This window comes from Myotis yumanensis, unplaced genomic scaffold, assembly GCF_028538775.1.
Source record: "Myotis yumanensis isolate MYYU_CA2020_CCGP unplaced genomic scaffold, mMyoYum1.0.hap1 SCAF_16, whole genome shotgun sequence".
Lineage (NCBI taxonomy): Eukaryota > Metazoa > Chordata > Mammalia > Chiroptera > Vespertilionidae > Myotis > Myotis yumanensis.
In genome coordinates this window covers 41498333-41522206 of record NW_027223767.1, presented here as the reverse complement: position 1 = coordinate 41522206, position 23874 = coordinate 41498333, and the positions used below count along the sequence as shown (strand labels likewise).

Below are 23874 nucleotides of genomic sequence, written 5' to 3'. Positions count from 1 at the left end.
CTTCCTTGCTCGTCCAACTCCTTCTCTTCTCCCATCTCCCAACATAAACTGATTTCCCAGACTCACAGAATCCTGTTGTTTCCCTTCAGAGTATGCATACTGATTTATTAAGCATTTATTTGGGTAATTGTTTGCTTCCCACCTGCCTCCCCATCAAACTGTCAGCTGCATGAAGGCTGGGGCCTTGTTTGAGTTGTTCACCATTATCTGCCCCACGTCTAGCGCGTGGCCTTGCACATGGTAGGCACTCAACAAGTAGGGGTTGTGCCCTAGATTGGGGACAGGGTCTCTCTGGGGACAAAAGGAAAGGACAGTGTGCCCTAGAGTCCCAGGGGAGGGGACAGAGGATGCTGCCTGGGCGGGACCATGACACTGGTACTGAGGCTGGAGATGGATTTTGTCGGGAGGAGAGGGGAGACCGGGCTGGGCCTTCCAGGCTAAGGGGAGGAGGGAGGAGGAATGGTGAGCAGGCCGATGGCTGCAGCCTGGGCCAGTGCCTGGAAGGTACCAGCCCCTGTGGGGAGAGGTCCGGGTTGGGGAGTGGAGCACGCCACTGCCACTCTTTCCACAGGTAGAACAAATGAAGTTCAAGGACTCGCGCATCAGGCTGATGAGCGAGATCCTGGGTGGCATCAAGGTGCTGAAGCTGTACGCCTGGGAGCCCAGCTTCTTGCAGCAGGTGGAGGGCATCCGACAGAGTGAGCTCCGGCTGCTGCGCCAGGCCGCCTACCTCCACGCCATATCCATCTTCACCTGGATCTGCACCCCCTTCCTGGTGAGGCTCTCCTTCCGGGCCGGCTCCCACCTCCCACCTCCCACCTCCCACCTGGGCAGCCCGGGCCTCTGGGTCCAGCACACCCCACCCCGACACCCACCCCCATTGCTCTCCAGGTGACCCTCATCACCCTCGGGGTGTACGTGTCTGTGGACCCAAACAACGTGCTGGACGCTGAGAAGGCCTTTGTGTCCGTGTCCCTGTTCAATATCTTAAAGAACCCCCTCAGCATGCTGCCCCAGATAATCAGCGGCCTGACCCAGGTAACCCCAGTGGGGCTGGGGGTTCTGCTGGAGCGAGGGCAGGTTGTTGGGGTCACTTGGGTGCAGGGGATAATCAAGGAGAGTTACTGGAATCAGGAGAGGGCCATCCGACATGACGAAGAATTGTTCAAAGTTGAATGAAGTCTTTAGAGCCAGGGATCATTTGGGGTCAGAGGAGGTCAGGTCAGGTCCCTGGAAACCTGAGTTCTGGAGACAGCCTCCTCTTGGCCAGAGTGGGAGCCAGGGAAGACTCAGTCACAGGAGGACCCCCGTGTCTGGGCCTTCAGGGGGCCTGTCCACGCCCAGGAAGTTGGGGGCCAGGCAAGCGTAAGAGGGAGTGGAGGGAGATAGAAAAAGCATGGCTTCCGGGGTTGACACACGCCCTCCTGCAGACCAGCGTGTCTCTGAAACGGATCCAGCATTTCCTGAGCCAAGATGAACTTGACCCCCAGTGTGTGGAAAGAAATACCATCGCCCCAGGTCCAGACACCCCTTTCTGGGCTGCTCTTGCAGCGGCCCTGCTCTAGAAAATCCTTGTTCCAGGCTTTCAACTTTTCCCTTGTGACCCCCTTTCTTCTTCCTCTTTCATATCTTTAACTCTATGCCTGCCTTTGCCCTCCTCTCTCTATTCTCCTGTCCTTCATCCCTCCCCAGACTCCCCCCACTCTCCTTCCTTCCCTGGGGCTCCCTGTGCCCCTGTCCCAGGCCTTCCTGTCTCTTTCACTATGCCCCAAGCGTCCCTGCCTTCCCCCCTTGGCCCCTTCCCCAGGGCTCCCCATACCTCTCCCTCCCAACCTCCCCCTTACCTTGCCCACTCCCCTGACCCTGCCAACCTTGACCCTCCCAGGCTACGCAGTCACTATAGACAATGGCACCTTCACCTGGGCCCAGGACCTGCCCCCAACCCTGCACAGGTACCAGCTTCTCCCATCCCTTCTTAGCTGCCTAAAGGGGGCCAACATTCAGATCAATAAATAGCAAAACCTGCCCCCGACGCTACCCCCAAGTCTTTGTCCTGGAAAGCAGGAAGAGCCTCAATGACCAGGGCGGTGTCTGAAGAAAGAAGGGTTTGGGTCTCCAGGTGGAAGGTTGGGAATCAAAAGCCTGATCCTTGTCTTTGACCGGGTTCCTGTCTCCCAGCTTAGACATCCAGGTGCCAAAAGGGGCCCTGGTGGCCGTGGTGGGGCCCGTGGGCTGTGGAAAGTCTTCCCTGATGTCTGCCCTTCTGGGAGAGATGGAGAAGCTGGAAGGCAAGGTGTATGTGAAGGTGAGTGGGGTAGGGACTCCTGGGAAGGGAGGCTTGGCGAACCCCCAGGTAACAGTGGTGTTCTTCCGTGGCCAGGGCTCCGTGGCCTACGTGCCCCAGCAGGCCTGGATCCAGAACTGCACTCTTCAGGAAAATGTGCTCTTTGGCCGAGCCCTGGACCCCAAGCGCTACCAACGGACCCTGGAGGCCTGTGCCCTGCTAGCCGACCTGGAGGTGCTGCCTGGCGGGGACAAGACAGAGATTGGAGAGAAGGTACACTGTCCCCTCTCATCCTCTGTGGAGTCAGCATATACACCTGCCTGCCTCAGCCCAGCCCAGGCCCATATATGCACTCATTCATTCATTCACTCACACATCCATGTAATATCATGTCCAGCTCTGTGCTGGGCACTGGGGAAACAGATCTGTTACTGGGGGAGGCCAACTTGTGAATGGGTGGGGGCTGTAGAATGCCTGCCCACCAGGCTGAAGGCCTGTGCAGAGGACAGGAAGGGCAGGGCGGGGGAACTCTGCATAGGGAAAAGCATCACTTTCTTTTTTTTAATATTTTATTGATTTTTTACAGAGAGGAAGGGAGAGGGATAGAGAGTTAGAAACATCGATGAGAGAGAAACATCGATCAGCCGCCTCCTGCACAGTCCCTACTGGGGATGTGCCCACAACTAAGGTACATGCCCTTGACCGGAATCGAACCTGGGACCCTTGAGTCCACAGGCCAACGCTCTATCCACTGAGCCAAACTGGTCAGGGCAAAAGCATCACTTTTGAGCCGATCTTAACAGCTGAGAAAGAAGAGCTCGTAGTGCATCTACTTATCTAAACATTCTATTCATCAGATTTCATCACACACCTATGCCCCAGGCAATATTATACAGTAGTTACTCTACCAGTCTCACATCTCTGCCCTCATATAGCTTACGTTCTGGTGGGGGAGAGAGATCATATGCAAGATAAGTAAGTAAAATCTATATATATAAAGAAGTAATATGCAAATGAGGTCAGGACTCTGTAAGGGTCACGACCAGCTCAGGAGGAGGGGCCGGGCGCGGCCCGAGCCTGAGAAAACAATACGCAGGCACCACCCTGAGCCTGAGAGATCAACACAGAGAGGCGCCTGCTCTGAGCCTCCGTGGCGCGGCTGGGGGCAGGCCCCCAGCAGACACACACACACACACACACACACACACACACACACACACACACACACGGAGTGCCTGCTCTGAGCCTCCGCGGCCAGACTGCGGCTTACCTACACCGTCAGTAGGACATCCCCTGAGGGCTCCTGGACTGTGAGAGGGGGCAGGCTGGGCTGAGGGACCCCCACCCCCCCCCAGCACGAATTTCATGCACTGGGCCTCTAGTATGTAATATTTTAGATAAATGCTAAGGGGGAGAGAATGGAACAGAGAAGGAAATACGTCTGGGGCTATGTTGTTACCTTGGGAAAGCCTCAGTGAGAATTGGAACCTGAATAAAGGGAGGGAGTGGGCCCTGCCTGGGGACCTGGAGCTCTGGCTGGGGAAAGGCCTTAGAGGCAGAGAGAGCAGGAAGTGCGAAGCCCCTGAGGCAGGAATGTGATCGGGCACATAAGGACCAGCAAGGAGGCCAGTAGGCTGGAGGGAGTGAGCAGGGGTGGGAGGGGGAGACCAGGCCAGTGAGGTGTCCAGGCGGCCTTTTCACACAGTACCTTGCAGGCCACTGTAAGGATGGTGGCTTTTACCAAGAGGGATGGAAAGCCTTTGAAGGTGTGAGCTGAGGAATGTGGTTAGGGAAGGAAGGCAGGGGGAGGGTACAGGGCAAGGCAGGACATTGCAGACCTTGGTTAAGGTTTTGACATTTACCTAAAAACCACGGGCTATCAGTGGAAGTTTTGGTTTTTTAGTTTATTTGTTGTTCATTGTTGCAACATGTACATAACTAAATTTACCATCCTCACCATTTTCCAGTGGACAGGTCAGTAGTGTTAAGTCCACTTACATTGTTGTATGGCCATCCATCTCCAGAACGCTTTGCATCTTGCAGAACTAAAACTCCGTACCCCTTAAACAACAGCTCCCCATCCTGCTCCCTCTCCAGCTCTTGGCAACCACCTTGCTACTCCCTGTCTCTACGCATTTGACTCCTCCAGGTACTTCATATAAATGGAATCATATAGCATCTTTTTGGGTGTGACTGGCTTATTTCTCTTAGCATTCTCAAGGTTCATTCCTGTTATAGCACCGGTCAACATTTTTTCCCTTTTTGCCCGGCCAGCGTGGCTCAGTGTTTGCGCGTCGACCTATGAACCAGGAGGTCACAGTTCAATTCCCAGTCAGGGCACGTGCCCAGGTTGCAGGCTCCATCCCCAGTGGGGGACATACAGGAGGCAGCCAATCAATGATTCTTTCTCATCATTGATGTTTCTATCTCTTCCTCCCTCTTCCTTCTGCTCTAAAATCAATAAAAAAAAAAAATGTTTTTAATTTCTTTCCTTTTTAAGGCTAAATAATCTTCCATTGTATGTTTATACCACGTACAGTGGGCACTTGGGTTGCTTCCATCTTTTAGCCATTGTGGATAATTCTACTATGAAGATGAGTGTGCAACTATCTCTTTGAGAACCTACCTTCAGTTCTTTTGAGTATATACCCAGAAGTGGAATTGCTAGGTAATATGGTAATTCTATTTATTTTTTAGTTTTTGAGGAACTGCCATAGCGTTTCCATAGTGGCTGCACCAATTTACATTCCCACCAACAGTGCACAAGGATTCCAACTCCTATCCTGGCCAACACTTGTGGCTTTTGGGAGGGAGGGGGGTTGTTTTTGGTTTGTGATAGTAGCCATTCTAATGGGGTGTGGTGATGTTGAGCATCTTTTCATGTGTTTATTGGCCATTGGTATATCTTCTTTGGAGAAATGTCTATTTGAGTCCTCCGCCCATTTTTTGATCAAGTTGTTCGTTTGTTGAGTTGTAGGAGTTCTTTATGTGTACAGGAAGTCCCCAAATAATGTTATTTCATTCAGTGTCATTCTGTTATAACATGATGACATGCTGAAGGAACTTAACTCTTATTTACATCAATTATATCAATTGGTTTCATTATATGTCATTTAGCTTAAAGTCATAGTGACTTACAATAAGAGAGGACTTACTGTACTGAATTTTAGCCCCTTATCAGATATATGAGTTACAAATATTTTCTTCTGTAGGTTGCCTTTTCATTCTGTTATGTCTTTTGACACACGCAAGTTTTTAATTTTGATATAATCCAACTTCTCTATTTTTACTTTTGTTACCCATGCTTTTGGTGTCATATCCAAGAATCATTGCCAATTCCAATGTCATGAAATTTTCCACTATGCTTTCTTCTAAGAGTTTTAGCTCTTTTTTAAAGAAATTTGTTTTTATTGATTTCATAGAGGAAGGGAGGAAGAAAGAGACAGAAACATAAATGATGAGAGAGAATCATTGATCGGCTGCCTCCTGCAGGCCCCACACTGGGGACCGAGCCCCGCAACCTGAACATGTGCCCTGCCCAGGAATTGGGAATTGAACCAGTGAACTCTTGGTTTATGGGTTAACGCCACACTAGCCAGGCACCGTATTGTTTTTAATACTAAAGATTTGAGTCTGTATTTCCTCAAAACAATGGCATTCTCTTACATAACCATAGATGAATGATCAAAATCAAGAAATTTTAACATTGATATAATATTACTATCTAATTCACAGTCTGTACTCAAATGTCATCATTTGTCCCAGAAATGTCTTTTTTTAGCTATTTTCTTTCCTGGGCTAGGATCTAATCTGGGATCATGAATTGCATTTACTTGTCATATCTCTTTATTCTCTATCAATCTGGATGATTCCTCAGCCTTTGTCTTTCAGGACCTGGACATTTCTGAAAAGTATAAGTCAGTTTTTTTTGTAGAATGTCTCTCAATTTGAACACAGTTAGACGCAGATTGTATATTTTGGGGGGAAATACTAAAGGAGTAATATTATGTCCTTCTTGGTGCACCATATTAGGAAGCACGTGATGTCAATTTATTAACAGTGTTAACTTTGATCACTTGACTGAGGGCATGTCTTTTCTTTCTTTTTTTTATTTTATTAAATCTACACTTAATTAAATTTCAATTGCAAAATGAAGTAACATTTAAAAACCATAAGCCTTTCCAAAGTCAGGACACCGGCGATGTAGTTCAATAGTTCCATTATCAGCATGCAAAATAAGAATGTTAACTTCTGCCCTTTCATCTTCAGTATCTTTTTTTTTCAGGGACTTCACCATTTACTCACTAAAGTTTTACTTTATTCAAGTTCAAACAAATTAATTACTAAAGCCCATTACTTAGAACATATTTCAAGTAAACGAATCTAACAAAAATACTCATAGCTCACCTCTTTGTTTTCTAAAATGGAGGTACTATATTTGGAAAACATACTTCTCTCGCGGGACCCAGCAGTAAATGTACTGTCATTGAACAATAAGAATTTGCTTGCCAATCTTGAACAACACATTATATAGAGCTTCATACCCAAGATCTCCAGAAAAGTAGGCTAAAATAAATTCTTGCTAGAATAAAAAGCCCAAATTTCCTCCTGTTATACTTGTTGAGGTGAATGTATTCTTTGATTAATTATCCAAAGGTAGCTCGATATTTTTGTTCCATCAAGTGATATACCCAAGAGTGTTCCAACCACAAATTTCCACCACAATCGCCAAATACGTAATCTCATCTCTTAAATTTCAACAAAAAATCAATTCAATTAATCATTGGCTGTGCTATGGTTAGCCTCACTTTAAATATATCTTATCTGAATGCAAGTCTTATTGTTAAAGAATTGACTTGTGTGAGGTATAAATAAAAATAATTTCTCTATGGTCACTAATCAAATAAACAGATTATTGATCATGTCAATTTTATGAAGGAAATTGTGTTCTATTTAATAAATACTGAATACCAGTTAATTACATAATTCAAAATGGGCACATTGAACTCTATCACCTTAGAAAATTAAAATTGTTTTTCTTTTACTAAATCTAAAACATGAAATAGTTTTTGTCATGGAGGCATGTCTTTTCATTGGTCATTTTATTTCATAACTTTCACTGATGATTCTCGCCTGAGTCAGTGTTTACTATGATGTTTGCCAAATACTAACTTCTACCTCCATTCATTCTATAGTTATTAGTTGGCATTTGACTCTAAGAAAGAGCTTTCTCCTCCTTTGCCTTTTTTACTTATTCATTAATTTCTTTATATTAATACTAGAGGCCCGGTGTATGAATTTCATGCAGGGGGTGGGGGGGGGGGGGCTCAGCCTGGCCTGCACCCTCTCCAATCTGTGACATCCCTCTCACAATCCAGGACCACTGGCTCCTAACCGCTTGCCTGCCTGCCTGCCTGGTTGCCCCTAACGGCTTCTGCCTGCCAGCCTGATCGCTCCCTAACCGCTCCCCTGTCGGCCTGATTGATGCCTAACTGCTCCCCTGCCAGCCTGATGGCCCCCAACTGCCCTTCCCTGCTGGCTTGATTGCCCCCAACTGCTCTCCCCTGCCACAACCCGCCTCCTTTACTGGGCCCCGCTTTCTCCGCACGAGGCAGAGCAGCTGCAGGACCCCCAGCCTCATCGCGCAGAGCGGCCACCGGCCCCGCCTGTGCTGTGGGCGCAGCCATCTTGTGACGGCCGTCTTGTGACGATGTTAAGGCGTGATGCCACCTAGGCTATTATTAGTATAGATGGGTTCATGGATTCTTATTTGATCCAATGAATTATAATCCAGTACCATCGTTATTTATCATTTTTAAATTGATCCCCCGAAGTGGGGCTAACAATACCTCCCTGGAAGGAATGACCTGAGGACCAGTTGAGATCATTGTTACGAAAGTCATCTGCAAACTGTTTGGGTGACAGAAGAGTCAAAGGTCCACGAGGGACCGCCTGGGGGTTTCCAGCCTGCCCGGGCGTGAGGGTGGCAGGCAGGGGAACCAGTTGGGCAGGTGATGGAGCAAAGGGAGCAGGATGTCCTCACATGTCCCAGGAGGACTGAGAGCCACCACCCTTTCTCCATGACCTCACGGCTTCCCAGAGACAGGACCGGGCATGTGAAATGTGCACTTAGAGGTGTGCCTTGCTGAATGACAATGGACAGGGCCCTGGTTCCCCTGTGCCCCTCTGACCCCTCCTACCCAGGACCCACCTCCCTCCCCTCTCCCCCATCCAGGGCATCAACTTGTCTGGGGGCCAGCGGCAGCGGGTCAGCCTGGCCCGAGCTGTTTACAGCGATGCCGACATTTATTTGCTGGATGACCCACTGTCAGCCGTGGACTCCCACGTGGCCAAACACATCTTTGACCAAGTCATCGGGCCGGAAGGTGTACTGGCAAGCAAGGTGAGGCCTCCAGGAAGCTAAGGGGCTAAGGTGAGATCGAGGGCCTAGGAGAGAACTGGTGAGAGGCCAAGGGGTTTGGGTGACACTTGGAGGTGTGAGGATGTGAGAAGCAGGAGTGTGGGATGGGAGCTCACAGCCCAAATGCACTGAGCCAGCTGTGGTGAGCACGGGTGAGTCCCTGATGTGCCTGCCCGGGCTCCCTGGCACATGGGTACCTCACACTCACTCCGGGGCCCTGTGCCTGTGGTTGGGGGGTGTGCTGAGGGCTGTGGGAGTGACAGCCCCCTGCCTTCTCCCCAGACCCGGGTGCTGGTGACCCACGGCATCAGCTTCCTGCCCCAGACAGACTTTGTCGTCGTGCTGGCTGACGGACAGGTGTCTGAGGTGGGCACCTACCCAGCCCTCCTGCAGCGTAACGGCTCCTTCGCCAACTTCCTCCACAACTACGCACCGGACGAGGGCGAGGAACACCTGGAGGAGAGCAGCAGGACCGGTACCCCTGGCCCTCCATGTCCCTGTACCCTCCCAGCATCTCCCCTGCCTCGGGGTCTCCGCGTGTGTCTGTGGACAGGGCCCGATGCTGTGCAAGGGAGGGTCCGGGGAACTTGGACCCTCTGTGTGATGGTCAGACATCACCAGGAGGGAAAGGGAGCTGGATGCAGTCAGTCCCTCCTCTTCCTCTCCCCTAACTGGGCACCCTCAGAGCCTCTGTTTTCCCATATGTCAAAGGGCCCAGGCTGTTTCCTGGATACATTGTTTGGTGCATATGTCATTTATTTATGAACACATATTTATTGAGCCATGACTGTGGCCAGGCACGATTCTAAACACTGAGAGATAGCAGTGAACAAATAGGAAAATTCCTGTCCTCATGAACATATGTAAGTCCCTGGGCTCCTGGGACACCCCTGCTCCTCGCCCCCTGTCGTCCGGTCTCAGCTCCCCAACCCCAAACCCTGGGCTGGCTCCCTGGGTTTTCTTGCCTGCTGCTGTATGTAAGTTAATGCGCCTTGAGCATTTACTAAGGGCTCTGCCCCTTGCTGAGCACTTGACACACATCTATTCCTTTAATTCTCTCAATGACATGATGAAGTGGGCACTATTATTATCCCGGGTTTCCATGCCTGCCTAAAGCCATGCAGCGAGGAGGCAGGATTTAAGCGCAGCCGGTCTGACTCCAGAGCCCACGCTCCTAACCCTTATATCTGAGTCCCTTTCTCTATGGCCCCTGATGGGAAGGTTTCCCTCTGGTCTCACTTAAGTCTTTCTTGCTGCCCTTTTCCTTGTCCAACACAAAATCGGTCACTTATTTTTGTCGTTATTGTTCTTGCTGCCCTTTCAACCCCTCTCGTCTTCCTTAGCTCATGCTTGTCCATTCTGGCTCCTTCCCTGAAGTAGGGATGGGGGCCTCTAGGGAGCTAGCAGACCTCTGTCTCCTTCCTCCCACCCAGCAGCAGCCTTGGAGGAGGCAGACGACGAGGAGGTGCTGCTGATTGAAGACACACTCAGCAGCCACACAGACCTGATGGATAATGAACCGGTCCTGTATGAGGTCCAGAAGCAGTTTATGAGGTGAGCTCCTGAGAGCGCGCAGCCCCCCGGGCAGCTGGGTCGGGGCTCCCCAAGCCCTGCCAGGTGGGGTACAGGTGGATGGGCATCCTCCCCAACACACACCCTGGCCTGGGCCTCTGCGGCCGCCTGCATCCTCCTCCTGGGCTCTGTCTTGTGGGTGAGTCCGAGGCCTCCTCTCCGGGCCTGACCAGCTGCCTCCACAGACAGCTGAGTACCATGTCCTCGGAGGGGGAGGGCCAAGGTTGGCCTGCGCCCCGGCGGCGCCTGGGTACAGCAGAAAAGCTAGCGCAGGCAGCAGAGGCGAAGGCAAATGGGACGCTGATTGAAGAGGAGAGGATGGAGACGGGCAAGGTGAGGAGGGTGAATAAGGAGGGCTGGAGAGGGTGGGCAGGTCCCCAGCAGTCCTCGGGCTCACAGGAGTCCTCTGTCCCTGACCGCCACGGCCATGCAGGTGAAGCTGAACGTGTTCTGGGATTATGCCAGGTCTGTGGGGCTCTGTACCACACTGGTCATCTGTCTGCTGTACGCGGGGCAAAGTGCAGCTGCCATTGGCGCCAACATGTGGCTCAGCGCCTGGACCAACGAGGCCACGGTGGGTGGCCGACAGAACAGCACCACCCAGAGGCTGGGTGTGTATGCCACCTTGGGAATTCTGCAAGGTGAGCCTGCGGAGATAATGGGGAGGGACGCCAGTAGCCCCTTTCTCACCCCGGAGCTGCTCAGTCCCCCAAACCGTGCCCTTCCCTCCACCATCACAGCCATCGCCCAGCCCCAAGGCCTCCCTAACCCACCCTAGTGTCCACCTGCCTCTGGGCCCGCCAAGCCCCTACCTCAGAACCGGAACTGGTGCCCGAGTGCCTGCCACCTGGCCCAGGTGAGTGAGCGCCCCTCCGCCTCCTCCACCAGGGGTCCTGGTGGTGCTGTCGTCCGTCATGATGGTCGTGGGCTGCGTCCGGGCTGCGCGCTTGCTTCACCAGGCGCTGCTGCACAACAAGATGCGCTCGCCACAGTCCTTCTTCGACACCACGCCGTCGGGCCGCATCCTCAACCGCTTCTCCAAGGACATCTGCGTCATCGACGAGGCTCTGGCCCCCACCATCCTCATGCTGCTGAGCTCCTTCTACACCTCCATCTCCACCCTCGTGGTCATCGTGGCGAGCACGCCGCTCTTCGCGGTGGTCATCCTGCCTCTGGCTGTCTTCTACATCTTGGTGCAGGTGCTCAGGGAGGGGGTGGGGTACAGGGCTGTTAGGAGGGCGGGGCGCTCGAGTGGGCGGGGCTTTGTGAGGGCTGATGACTCAGGGGAGCCAAGGCGCAGGGACGGCAGAACCCAGGGTCACAGCTGGCTTGGTTAGGGTGTAGACCAGTGATGGCGAACCTTTTGAGCTCGGCGTGTCAGCATTTTGAAAAACCCTAACTTCACTCTGGTGCCGTGTCACATAGAGAAATTTTTTGATATTTGCAACCATAGTAAAACAAAGACTTATCTTTTTGATATTTATTTTATATATTTAAATGCCATTTAAGAAAGAAAAATCAACCAAAAAAATGAGTTCGCGTGTCACCTCTGACACGCGTGTCATAGGTTCGCCATCACTGGAGTCTGTTCCTTTCCCTCGTTGATTGACATTTGTTTTCCTCGCCTGTGAAACAGCGAGAATCGTAGACCCAATCATAGGGTTGTTGCTAAGATAAAATGAAATCCTTGTAAATGGTGACTGGTCCCAGAACGCGTTCCTGCTGGCTATTTTTTAAATAAAATATTGCTAACAGTTTGAGACCTATTATCCTTCCCTACCTTCGTTTTATACATTTCTAAACATATGTGTATAGGATGGGGTTGTTGTTGTTGTTTTTTTGTTCTTTTTTTAAAAATATATTTTATCGGTTTTTTTACAGAGAGGAAGGGAGAGGGATAGAGAGTTAGAAACATCGATGAGAGACAGAGAGAAACATCGATCAGCCACCTCCCTCACACCCCCCACTGGGGATGTTGCCTGCAACCAAGGCACATGCCCTTGACCAGAACCGAACCCGGGACCCTTCAGTCCGCAGGCCGATGCTCTATCCACTGAGCCAAACCGGTCAGGGCTTGTTCGTTTTTTTGAAATATATTTTATTGATTTCAGAGAGGAAGGGGAAGAGAGAGATGGAAACATCATTGGTGCTTCAGAGGGTGTGCAGGGCTGAATTGGGCTCCGCAGTCCTGACCCCAGGCTCTTTCTCCGTCCTCCGCCAGCGCTTCTATGTGGCCACATCGCGGCAGCTGAAGCGGCTGGAGTCCGTCAGCCGCTCGCCCATTTACTCGCACTTTTCGGAGACGGTGACTGGCTCCAGCGTCATCCGGGCCTATGGCCGCAGCCAGGCCTTTGAGGCCATCAGTGATGCTAAGGTGGACATCAACCAGAGGAGCTGCTACCCCAGCATCTCCTCCAACAGGTCAGAGGCCTCCTCCTCACCCCTGCCCCTCCAGCAGCTCCCACTGGGGTCCCTGCAGTGTTCTGGGGCCTAGCCCCTCCTTCCCCTGAAGCAGAAAACTGCCCCCCCCCCCCTCTTGCTTCTGCCCCAATTCCTCCTTGTCCCATCCTTGCAGGTGGCTGGGGGTCCGAGTGGAATTCCTGGGGAACTGTGTTGTGTTCTTTGCTGCACTCTTCGCTGTCATTGGGAGAAGCAGCCTGAGTCCAGGGATGGTGGGCCTGTCTGTGTCCTATGCCCTACAGGTATGCAGGGCTCCGGGCCTCAGGGCAGGGCCAGGACTGGGGCAGAGGCCACACCAGTGCCACAGGCATCTCCTGAGCACCTCGCTCTGCCCATGGCGGGGACCAGCCCCAGGTTCTGCTCACGGGGCAGTGGGGTAAGGGCTGAGCTCACAGGCAAGCATGGATTATACTGCTGGGGGAGCAGGTCTTGGTGGAGGGAGGAACAAAATGTTCTCAGAGCCTAGAGGAGATGCTCCACCTTGGGGTGTTGGAGAAATTATCTTGGCACTTGGTTCCAAAACACAAACAGAACTTGTCCTGCCTGAGCACAAGATCTAGAAGGCCCTCCGCCCTGACGGTTCCTGGGGGAGGGGTTATAGGGCTGGAGGACACCCCATTTCACATGCCTGCAGGGAGAGCCCCTGGGCTGGAGGTTGGGCAGGTCACTACTGGCAACTGGAGTTTTGTGAAGCAAATCACACTCTGCTCAAACTTTCATGTGCGGATGAATCACCTGGAGATCTTGTTAAATGCGGATTCTGACACCGGTCGCCCAGGATGGGGCTCAGGACCCTGCATGTCTGTCAAGACTCCCTGCCACACAGAGTCTGGTCCAAGCACCAATTGTGGCAACATCATCTGGGAGCTTGTTAGAGACACAGAATCTTCCCACAGGCCTGCTGGCTCAGCAGCAAGGTTCTCTGGGAAGTCTTTCTCGTGCATATCAAAGTGTGGGGAACTCTAGCCCCGTTGGCCCTTGGTTACTAGTGAGTCTGCATTGTCCCGGTCAGAGGTGCAGTTGTGAGTAGAGCCCTCGGTGGCACACCCTATGGACCTGCCCAGGCCCCCCTGGGTCACTGATGGGAGGGGAGCAAAATCAAGGAGTCTGAACGCCTCCCAAAGCCATTGCAGGCGGCGGGGGAGGGAGAGGTCACCCTATTTATGACCCAATCCCTTTGGCCAGGTGACATTTTCTCTGAACTGGATGATACGGATGTTATCAGACTTGGAGTCTAATATCGTGGCTGTGGAGAGAGTCAAGGAGTACTCCAAGACGGAGACCGAGGTGGGTACTGGGGTGAACCTGGGGTGGGGGAGTCCGGAATAGCTGGGGAAGGGTTCTCAGTAGCCCACCATCCCTATAGCTCAGTGGTTCTCAACCTTCCTAATGCCGCGACCCTTTAATACAGCTCCTCATGTTGTGGTGACCCCCAATTTCATTGTTACAAATTGAACATAATTAAAGCATAGTGATTCATCACAAAAACAATATGTAATTATATATGTGTTTTCCAATGGTCTTAGGCGACCCCTCTGAAAGGGTCGTTCGACCCCAAAGGGGTCGCGACCCACAGGTTGAGAACCGCTGCTCTTGCTCAAAAGCCAGCTACTTGGGTGGCTCTTTATTGATTCATTTATTCATTCGATCCTGATTGGCCATCAGTCAGAGGTCTTTGCTAGAGGGCATAGATGGTTCCCAATGGAGCAAGACAGGCTCTGCCCCTGAGCAGATTCCGATGTCGCGGGGGAGGTAGGACACGCTGCAGGGTGTGGGTGGAAGACCAGAGCTCCGGGGTGATGCACCCAAAGAGGACCGGTCAGCCGGGATGAGCAGGGAAGGTGAGCATCCGGCCAAAGCCACCGGCCTGGTGGAAGGAGCAATGGTGCGCAGCCTGCCCTTTGCTTGGGGAGGGAGTTGTCCTCTCCTGAGAGATTCCGACTTCTCCATTCGCACCCTCCCATGCTGCTCCAACCCCAGACCTCCCTGTGCCAGAAGCTGCGCATCCCTGAGATCTCTGTGCCACGCATCCCTCGTTTAGACCATCCTTCCCATCCCTCCCAGCTCACGGATTCCAAACCCTCCATGATCACAGCACTTTGACCTCATTGGGACCCCCCATCCTGTGACACCTGTCTCTGTCCCTTTGTCCGTCAGCTCATCTAGCCTGGATTCTACGCTCCCACCAGCACCAGTGCTCCTAGGCCCCTTGCCCTCCTCTCTCTTTCTCTACAAAACCCCACTCCCATGCGCCCACCTCGCTCCCTCTGTTGGATGATTCCCATCTAGACACACAAGCCACCCCTCCCTTTCTGCATCCCACTGCCCCGTTTCTCTGCTCCCCTTTGTCATGAAGCTTGTTTTATTTTTTATTTTATTTTTTTTAAAATATATTTTATTGATTTTTTTACAGAGAGGAAGGGAGAGAGATAGAGAGTTAGAAACATCGATCAGCTGCCTCCTGCACATCTCCCACTGGGGATGTGCCCGCAACCCAGGTACACGCCCGGAATCGAACCTGGGACCCTTCAGTCCGCAGGCCGACGCTCTATCCACTGAACCAAACCGGTTTCAGCATGAAGCTTGTTTTAAAATATGGTCTACAAACGCCCTCCTCAGCATCGTTGGGCTCAGCTGCCCCCTGCCGACTGGTTTCTGGCCCTATCACTCCGCTGAAGCCGCTCACCCATGACCTCCCTGGTTCCAAACCTAGGGGACATTTTTTCTGTTCTCGTCTAGTTCTACCTCTCGGTGACATGCAGATGAAATGACCCCTCCTTTCTTGGAAGGGATGGGTTCTGTGACTGGATCTCTCCTTGTCGGTCTCCACTGAGCCGCCACCCCACCAGTTCCTCCCAGCCGGACCTCTCCTGCCCCTGTGGCTCCATCTACCCCTGCCTCTCCCAGGCACCTTCCATCATCCCTCAAACCCTCCACTTGCTGGGATCTTCAGATTCTCCCCTTTCATGTCTAGCATTCCACCCTTTCTACATACATGATCCTGTCTCCATATCCTAAAAAATTCTGTCCCACCCCACCCCCGCAACCCTGCTGTTCATTCTTTTGTTTTTTAAGTACAGGGCATAGTACTTTTATTTTCAATGTTTTTTATTGATTTCAGAGGGAGGAAGGGAGAGGGAGAGAGAGATGGAAACATCAATGATGAGAAAGAATCATTGATTGGCTGCCTCCTGCGTGTCCCCTACTGGGGCTCGAGCCCTAACCCGGGCATGTGCCCTGGCCTGGAATCAGACTGTGACCTCCTGGTTCATAAGTCAATGCTCAACCACTGAGACACACTGGCTGGGCCATCTTTTGACACCTCCTTGAGAGAGGGAGGTCTGTTCTGGCTGCTTTACTGCTTTTTTTTTTTTTTTAATGCTTTTATTACTTTTTAGAGAGAGAGGAGGGGAGGGGGGGAGAGAGAGAGAGAGAGAGAGAAACATCCATTGGTTGCCTTCTGCATGCAACATACTAGGGATTGAGCCCGCAACCTGGGTATGTGCCCTGACCAGGAATCAAAGCGGTGACCTTTCGGTGCACAGGGCAACGCTCAACCGGCTGACCCACACCGGCCAAGGCTGCTTTGCTTGTTTGACAATCTGGCTGCCCCTGCCTCCAAGCAAGGCTGGCTTTATGGTGTGTGACCTGCACTCTTATTCATCTTCCCCTCATGCCAGGCCCCCTGGGTGGTGGAGGGCAGCCGCCCTCCTGCAGGCTGGCCCGCACAGGGTGAGGTGGAGTTCCGGAATTACTCCGTGCGCTACCGGCCAGGCCTGGATCTGGTGCTGAAGGACCTGAGTCTGCGTGTGCGCGGCGGTGAGAAGGTGGGTGGTTTTGTGCCTGGGACGTGACTGTACCCCTCGTGGGGAGAGTGGGTCTTTGGGAGAGCGGGTGCTCCATCCCAGCTGTCCGCTGGCCTCTCTAGGGGAGTCCAGGAGGTGCCCCCACTGACCCCTGGGCGTCCCTCTGACTGCCGCTCCCCACCCCCTCCAGGTGGGCATCGTGGGCCGCACGGGGGCTGGCAAATCATCCATGACCCTCAGCCTGTTCCGCCTCCTGGAGGCCGCAGAGGGTGAAATCCGCATCGACGGCCTCAACGTGGCGGACATGGGGCTCCATGACCTGCGCTCTCAGCTGACCATCATCCCCCAGGTCTGAACCGGACATGGACGGGCCACACTGGCCAGTTACCCTCGGGGGCAGACCCCAGCCCTGTTCCTCAAGGCAAGACTGGACCTCGAGGCTGGAGAGCCAGACAGCAGGAGCAGAGCCACAGAGCAGCCACCTGTTATGGGTCCGGGAGGGTCAGGGGTCCCCTGGCCCAATCAGACCCTGTCCTGCAACCTCCTGGGCCAGCAGATGGGGCCAGGGCCCTAGGACCCCTTAAAGCAGCCTATTGCCAAGATGTTCAGTCCCAGCTTCCTTGCTTCTCGGCTCTAAATGGCATTTCCCTTTTTTGGCTCCTCTGGGGCGTTTTTCTGCTGAGCGGACACTTCGGAGTCAGATTAGCGCGCGGGTCCCTGCTGTAGCGGAGGACTTAGCGATGGCAAAGCTGAGGTTTATCGCTTCCCCACAGGCATTTTCTATCTCCGTGGCCACTGCCTCCCTCCTAGAGGGCTGGGGACAGGGTGGGAATGCTGCCGCCTCAAATTCCTTTTTTTTTTTTTTACCCCCTGGCTCCTTGTGGGGCCCAAGCTACCTCCTTCTAAGACCCTGTTGTGTTCCCAGGACCCCATCCTGTTCTCGGGGACCCTGCGTATGAACCTAGACCCCTTCGGCAATTCCTCGGAGGAAGACATATGGCGGGCCTTGGAGCTGTCCCACCTGAACACATTTGTGAGCTCCCAGCCCGCAGGCCTGGACTTCCAGTGCTCCGAGGGAGGGGAGAATCTCAGGTAACAGCTCCCTCTGGCCCTCCCCGCTCCCATCAGCCTGGGTGCCCTTAGGGGGCACTGTTTGTTTGTCTTGAACATATTTTGTGTGCCAGGCATGCACCATCTCACTGTCTCCTCCCATAATCCCTAGAGGTGGTCCATGATCCCTCTTGGAAGGAAACTGAGGCAGGCCCAAAGTCATATAGCTGGGAAAGGGCAGGCCTGGGATTTGAACCAGGTCTGGGAGATTCCAAAGCCCTATTCAGACTTGTCCTGTAGGTGTTTGTTTGTTTTTTTAAAATATATTTTTATTAATTTCAAGGAGGAAGGAAGAGGGAGAGAGCGATAGAAACATCAATGATGAGAGAAAAATCACTGATCGGCTGCCTCCTGCATGCTCCCCACTGGGGATTGAGCCTACAACCTGTGCCCTTAACCCAAATCAAACCTGGGACCCTGGAGCCCGCAGGTCGACGCTCTATCCAAGGCTGTCCTGTAGGTTTTCAATGCCATACTGGCCGGGGGAGCGGGCCGGGGGAGGGGAGGGGGAAGACGGGGAGCAGGGGCGGGGTGTGGACTGAACTTGTGGAGCAGGTGAGAGGACAACTACAGTGCTTTAGGCAAATCATATTTTCCCAGATGGATGCAGTCTCGTCTGTCGTTCAGGAACGTGAGCTCTCTAGGTCCTTCTTTGCTTCTCTATAGCCCTAGATTTTATATCCCCGGCCTCTGGGCGGTGCCTCAAGGAGAGCCAGAAATCTCTTCTTACTGGGTCTAAGAGCTTGAGAATCCCATACCTGTGTTAGCTGTGTGATTTCGGGCAAGTGGCTTAACCTTTCTGTGCTTCCTTTTCTCCCACGCGAAAATAGAAGTAATAACAGTCCCCTCCCTCTTTGCACCGTCCAGCCCAATGAAAATACCACGTGAGTCACGTGTGTGTAATTAAAGTTTTTTCTAGTAGCCACACTAAGAAAAGGAAAAAGAAACAGGTGAAATAAATTTTAATAGTGTACTTACTTTAGCTTGATATATAGAAAAAATATATTTTCAACATGTAATGGACATGAAAGTGATTAGGATATTTTACATTTTTTCTGACTAAGTTGGAAATCCCATGTGTATTTTCACGTTTACAGCACATCCCACTTCAGACTTTCCACACTTCAATTGCTCTATAGCCTCATGAGGCCCATGGCTGCCATTTGGACAGAGCCGTCTCAGGGTCATTGCAATTAAATGGAACGTGCTTAGCCTATATATACTCCTGGAGAATTTAGTTATTCATATTCCTATTCTTCTACTTGGTCCATACCATTGGACTCTCTCCAGACCTCAAAAACAAAACCAGAAAGCTTTTACATTTGCTCAGCACTGAGTGGTGCTCAAAACACTTTGGCCTCCACTATCTCATTTAATCTTGACTGCAGCCCTGTGGGCCAGAAAGGAGGCTCCAATGTATAAAATTATTTGCCCAAAGCTGCTCAGAGAGCAAGGGGAAGGGCAGAAACTCAGGAGAGTGGGGGCTTTTGCCCCAAACCTTTTTTTGTTGCATTGTAGCCACCCATGGGATGTCCCTGCCTCCTCAGGCAGCCCTGGAAGACGGTGTTTTAACGGGATTTCACTTACACAGCCCTGCTGGGCATAGCTGGCCGACAAGCCTGAGCTTCCAGACCCCGCGCCCCAGGGTTGTTTTTTGGCCCGTTCTCCTGTTCCTGCTTGCCATCAGCACCTCCCCAGAGCATCCCCTCCATCCCCACGTACATCAGGACCTGAGACAGAAATGGGCTCCCCGCCTCCCTCACTGAGCTTGTAGCTGCTTTAAGTAGAACCTGTATCCTGTGCCAGTCCCACCATAAATCAGTCCCGAGTTCTATCTGGCGGCTCATTCTGCGGCCAAAACCTTCATTAGTTGTGGGAATGGGCCAGGGAGAGAGCCTGGCCTTCACTTGGGCTGTGGTGACTCACCCCTTTGGGCAGGGCTGAGGTATTTGTCCTTGGGTGTGGGGTTGCTGCAGCCTCTGTGGTTAGGAACACAGCCTCGCTTTGTTCACTAGCTCTGGCTTCCAAGGGAAGAGGTTGAAGGTATGCGTCCTGCCCTTCCTCCATCTCCCCAGTGACCAGACATGGGGAGTCCCCCAGGTCCTTCCCTGCCCTTCTCCTTCCTCGTTCCCACAGCCCTGGCCTATATTTCCCATGGGGGCAGGAAAGGCTATCTGAATTGTGTGATATTAGGTTCAGCAAGATGACATCTGTGTGCAAATATCCAGAGAGAGCCATTTAAGTATTTCTTACTAAGGTGTAAATGACTGATAGAATGAAGCAGAGAAACATCATGGCACTAGTTGAGGAGTAAGGAGGAGGAAGAAGGCAAAGAAAGAAGTGGCCAGGTGCCAGAGACAGCTGGAGATTTTAGTGTTGTTGAGCACTGGCTCTATCCTCGAGGCCCCACATTAAGCCTCTGGTATCCAGACCTCGACTCCGACTCCCGGTCCAGGAGGTCAGGGCTGAGGTAGAAATGAAAGAGGTTAGTCCTGGGCCATTGGGAAGGAGAGGAGACAGAAACCATTCAGAGAGTGAGGCCTGGGGGCAGGTTGGGGGTCCCCAGTTGGTGATGTCTGCCTTCCCCATGTCCAGTGTGGGTCAGCGGCAGCTTGTGTGCCTGGCCCGAGCCCTTCTTCGCAAGAGCCGAATCCTGGTTTTAGACGAGGCCACGGCCGCCATCGACCTGGAGACCGACGACCTCATCCAGGCCACCATCCGCACCCAGTTCGAGAGCTGCACGGTGCTGACCATCGCGCACCGGCTCAACACCATCATGGACTACACCAGGTGGGGCGCCAAGCAGGGAGGGGCTGGTGGGGTCACCTGGGCCAGTGGGAAGGTTATCTGGACGCGGGAGAGAGGCGTGACCTTGGGCAATTGGATGCACCTTCCTGAACCTCAGTCCCTCAGTCAGACCAGTGACAGGAGATCCTGGGAAATGTCGGTTCCTCCCCAGCTCCTTACTGGAGTTCTCCCGAGGGCCATTTCCTCAGAGGATTAGGAAGGAGGCCTTGTCCTTGGAATCTATGGCTTCTTTGGAGAGGCAGCTCACTCGGCCAAAAAGAAAGACTGTGACCTATTCCCTCATTGTGCCCAATGTCAGAGGGCGGTGCTGAGAACGAGGGGAGGGGCCGGGTGACTCAGACGCCTATGGGAGTGAGCCGTGCTGGCCCAGCAGGCTGGCCCCTTGGAGGCCTGGGAGCTCAGAATGCAGACGGGGAGGCAGGACCCGGCCACAAATCTATAGTGAAGGGGGAAGGTGCGAGCCACACCTTCATTCACAAAATAAACACCCACAGGCCCACAGGGCATGGGCAGGGGGAGATGGTGCCATGGGCAGCTGTGGTCCCTGTGTCAGAAGTGTCCCCACACAGCCCCAGGCGCCTAGGCACCAAGCTGAGAATGCCCTAGCTGTCTGTTCCATCCCTGCCCCACCCTACTCCCCACTCCATCCAGGACCCCACTGGAGAAGAGAAGGGAGGGTGGGCAGGAAGTGCTGGGCCCTGGATCCAGATAAGAGACAGGGCTTGGCTGAGCAAGTCTGTTTTTCGAGCCCAAATGAGAATGGTTTCACCAGCAGCTCTGCGGGGAGAAGGCTCAAACTGACCTTGGGAGTGGTAGTGGGGCTGACAGAAATTAATCGAATACCCATGCGACTGTCCATGTAATTAGACCCTGCGGGAAGGCAGCAGGGGTCCGTGGGGTGGGGGCGCAAGGAAGCCCATTTCCCCAGGGCAGCCAGGACTCTCTCTCCTAAGGAAGGGAAGCCCCAGCCAGGCCCTAATGGATGAGTAGGAGTTGGGAGGTGGGGGAGGAGATGGGAGAGGGAGGATGCTGAAAATGTCAGGCCAAGGATACAACATGTGCAAAGGCCCTGAGGTAGGAAGGCACATGAGGCTGAACTGCAAAGAGCAAAGAAGACGGTGGAACCACGATGAGGGCAGAGAGGGACAGGCCTTGCTATGCTGCACTTCTAGGACCAGGGGAAAGCATCCCATACCCTACATGTAATGAGAAGGGAGAGGGCAGTCTCCAGGGCTCCCGTATGGGAAGTGGCAGTGAGGTCCCCAGACACACTCCTTCCCAGGACATGTTCTGGGCGTCCCATAGGTGGGGAAACAGAGTGTGTTCTACACCCTCCCACCCAGGGGCATCTCCCCAGGCTTGGGAGAGCCCTTCCCACTCCCGCCTCACCCTGGGAGCCAGCCTGTGGGCCCTGTACCAGGTGCACCCGGTGATTACCTACCCCAGGCCGAGGTCCGACTGTGTGTGTGTGGGTGGGGGAGATCCACCCAGCAGCAGCAGCCAGGTTTGCAGCCACAGCCCCAGATTCCAGTGTCAGGGCTCGCTGCAGCCCGGTTTCCCGCCGTGTGCCTTTGTGAGTTGGCACAAAGCAGGTGGAAGCACACAGGGCCCAGCGCACAGGCCCATGGCTCCCCCATGCACAGTCCTGTGACCCTGGCCAGGAGAAAGGCTCATTAGGGAAGGTTTTCGGAGCCCCGGCCCACAGAGATGAATAGGAACCTTGTGTTTGATCCCAGAAACCGCCTCATCTGCCAGGAGAGCAAACGGAGCAGCTAAAATAGCCAGCCTTGCAAGTGTGCACAGGGGGCGTAGCAGCTGTGCCGGGTGGGCTGACTGAAGGGGAGGGTTGGCATGTCACTGCAGGGCCTGAGCAGTACCCAGAAGGGCAGGGTCGGGCTACGGGGCCAGGTCTGGGCTGACGGAGACCTGACCGCTTCTTTTTTTTTGGCCAGGGTCCTGGTGCTGGACAAAGGGACAGTCGCTGAATTTGATTCTCCAACCAACCTCATCGCAGCCAGAGGCATCTTCTATGGGATGGCCAGAGATGCTGGTCTTGCCTAACATAGATTCCTCGGATTTCCTCCTGGCTGACCTGGTTTTCTTCAGAAAGGAAAAGGACACCACTATGTCTGCAGAATAAACCTGGTAGCCGGGGGCATTTGTTAGACTTTTGCTCCTGTGAAGCGCTCCTGGGGATAAGCGTGCGAAATGCTTTAGATGAGGAAGCGAGGCTCCGGGGGTGCCTGCCGCGCCCAAGGTCACAGATGGTTTGAGGCAGAGCCCAGACCAGTCCCCGGATCTCCTGATTCCCAGTCTCCTGTTCCGTCCCCACGACACTGCTTGCAATCACTTCATGGAACAACCTCCCTATCCCTGGATGACTTTTCATAGTTTCTATTCTGAAGTCTTTTTGTAAAAAAATAAAGCTTTTTCCTCCTGAAACAGAAGCTTGCCAGGTCAGGCCGTCCCTAAGAACTGAGTCCTGTACTCTGGGGTGCTGGCCTGAATCCATTAAAAATGGAGCAGTGGGGAAATGAAGCTGCGTGGTCACTAACACGCATCTCGGGGCAGGCTGTCTCCGCCCGGTCGCGGGGGTGGGGGTTAGGGCCTCGGAAGGAGGCGGGGAGGAAGGGGGAGGGGCGGAGGTGAACTTCAGCATGCATCTACATGGCTGGAATTATCTGAAGACTTCAGACCCAAGAGCTTTGGGCTGGAAATATTGTCTTCACAGCCAAAATTCACTGGGAAATGGCCAGAAGTTCCCGCTCTGCTGTGCAGATACTATAAAAAGGTGAGAAATGAAGTCCCTGAAATCTGACCTGAGGCCCCTTGGGACAGCTGCTGGGAACACCTCCGCGTTTATGTCATCCCTCAGACCTGTAAGCCCGCTTCTCTAGGGGCTGCGAAGTGCCTGGCACTTCATTTCCTCGCTCCTTTAGAAGTCTGTTCCAGACAGGTCTCCATGGCCAGTGCGGCTCGGAGCCATCCGTCTTCCTCAGTCGGGCCGAAGCTGAATGTGGGAGGAGCGCAGGCAGCCCTGCCGATCCCTGGCTGGTAAAGGAGACGAGGGGGGGGGTTGCTTTCTTGAGCAAACCATCCGTTTATTTCCTGTGGGTCAGTTTACCTGCACAAGACCTTCTATTTGGAATGGATCTCTCCTCTCTGTTAGTTTCCTGGTCTCCTCTTTCATTTCCGCAGTCTTCATCCTTGGTAAGATGTGACTGGTTGTGGGTGACGGTTTGTCCTCTCCCCCCACCCTGAATGGTTTGCAGGAGGTGTGGAGAGGCCTCCTTTGATCTGGTTTTGCTCTGTGCCTTGGGGCAGCCTGTGCTACAGGACCATTTGTTAAAGGTTAACCACAATTTTTTTTTGGCAGGCTCTTTTGGCTCAGGATGTTTATGAGTGTATGCAAG

General features: G+C 53.0%; 1 protein-coding gene across 2 annotated transcripts in view; it reads left to right on the top strand.

Moving 5' to 3' along the window:
- ABCC3 (ATP binding cassette subfamily C member 3) overlaps positions 1-22995 on the top strand; it is a 40920-nt gene extending 17925 nt beyond the window's left edge. The window contains exons 12-31 of one of the 2 annotated variants that reach the window (XM_070392881.1): positions 572-775; positions 892-1038; positions 1431-1518; positions 1886-1952; positions 2179-2305; positions 2381-2557; positions 8520-8687; positions 8988-9180; positions 10139-10259; positions 10463-10610; positions 10711-10918; positions 11166-11476; positions 12499-12698; positions 12853-12979; positions 13923-14024; positions 16418-16564; positions 16734-16892; positions 17469-17635; positions 20249-20443; positions 22414-22995. In XM_070392881.1, coding sequence (XP_070248982.1) covers positions 572-775; positions 892-1038; positions 1431-1518; positions 1886-1952; positions 2179-2305; positions 2381-2557; positions 8520-8687; positions 8988-9180; positions 10139-10259; positions 10463-10610; positions 10711-10918; positions 11166-11476; positions 12499-12698; positions 12853-12979; positions 13923-14024; positions 16418-16564; positions 16734-16892; positions 17469-17635; positions 20249-20443; positions 22414-22522 — 3165 coding nt within the window. In that variant the 3' untranslated portion in view covers positions 22523-22995. The remainder of the gene's footprint in view (positions 1-571; positions 776-891; positions 1039-1430; positions 1519-1885; positions 1953-2178; positions 2306-2380; positions 2558-8519; positions 8688-8987; positions 9181-10138; positions 10260-10462; positions 10611-10710; positions 10919-11165; positions 11477-12498; positions 12699-12852; positions 12980-13922; positions 14025-16417; positions 16565-16733; positions 16893-17468; positions 17636-20248; positions 20444-22413) is intronic. The other variant, XM_070392879.1, reaches the window with a different exon arrangement.
- The last annotated feature ends 879 nt before the right edge of the window (positions 22996-23874 follow it).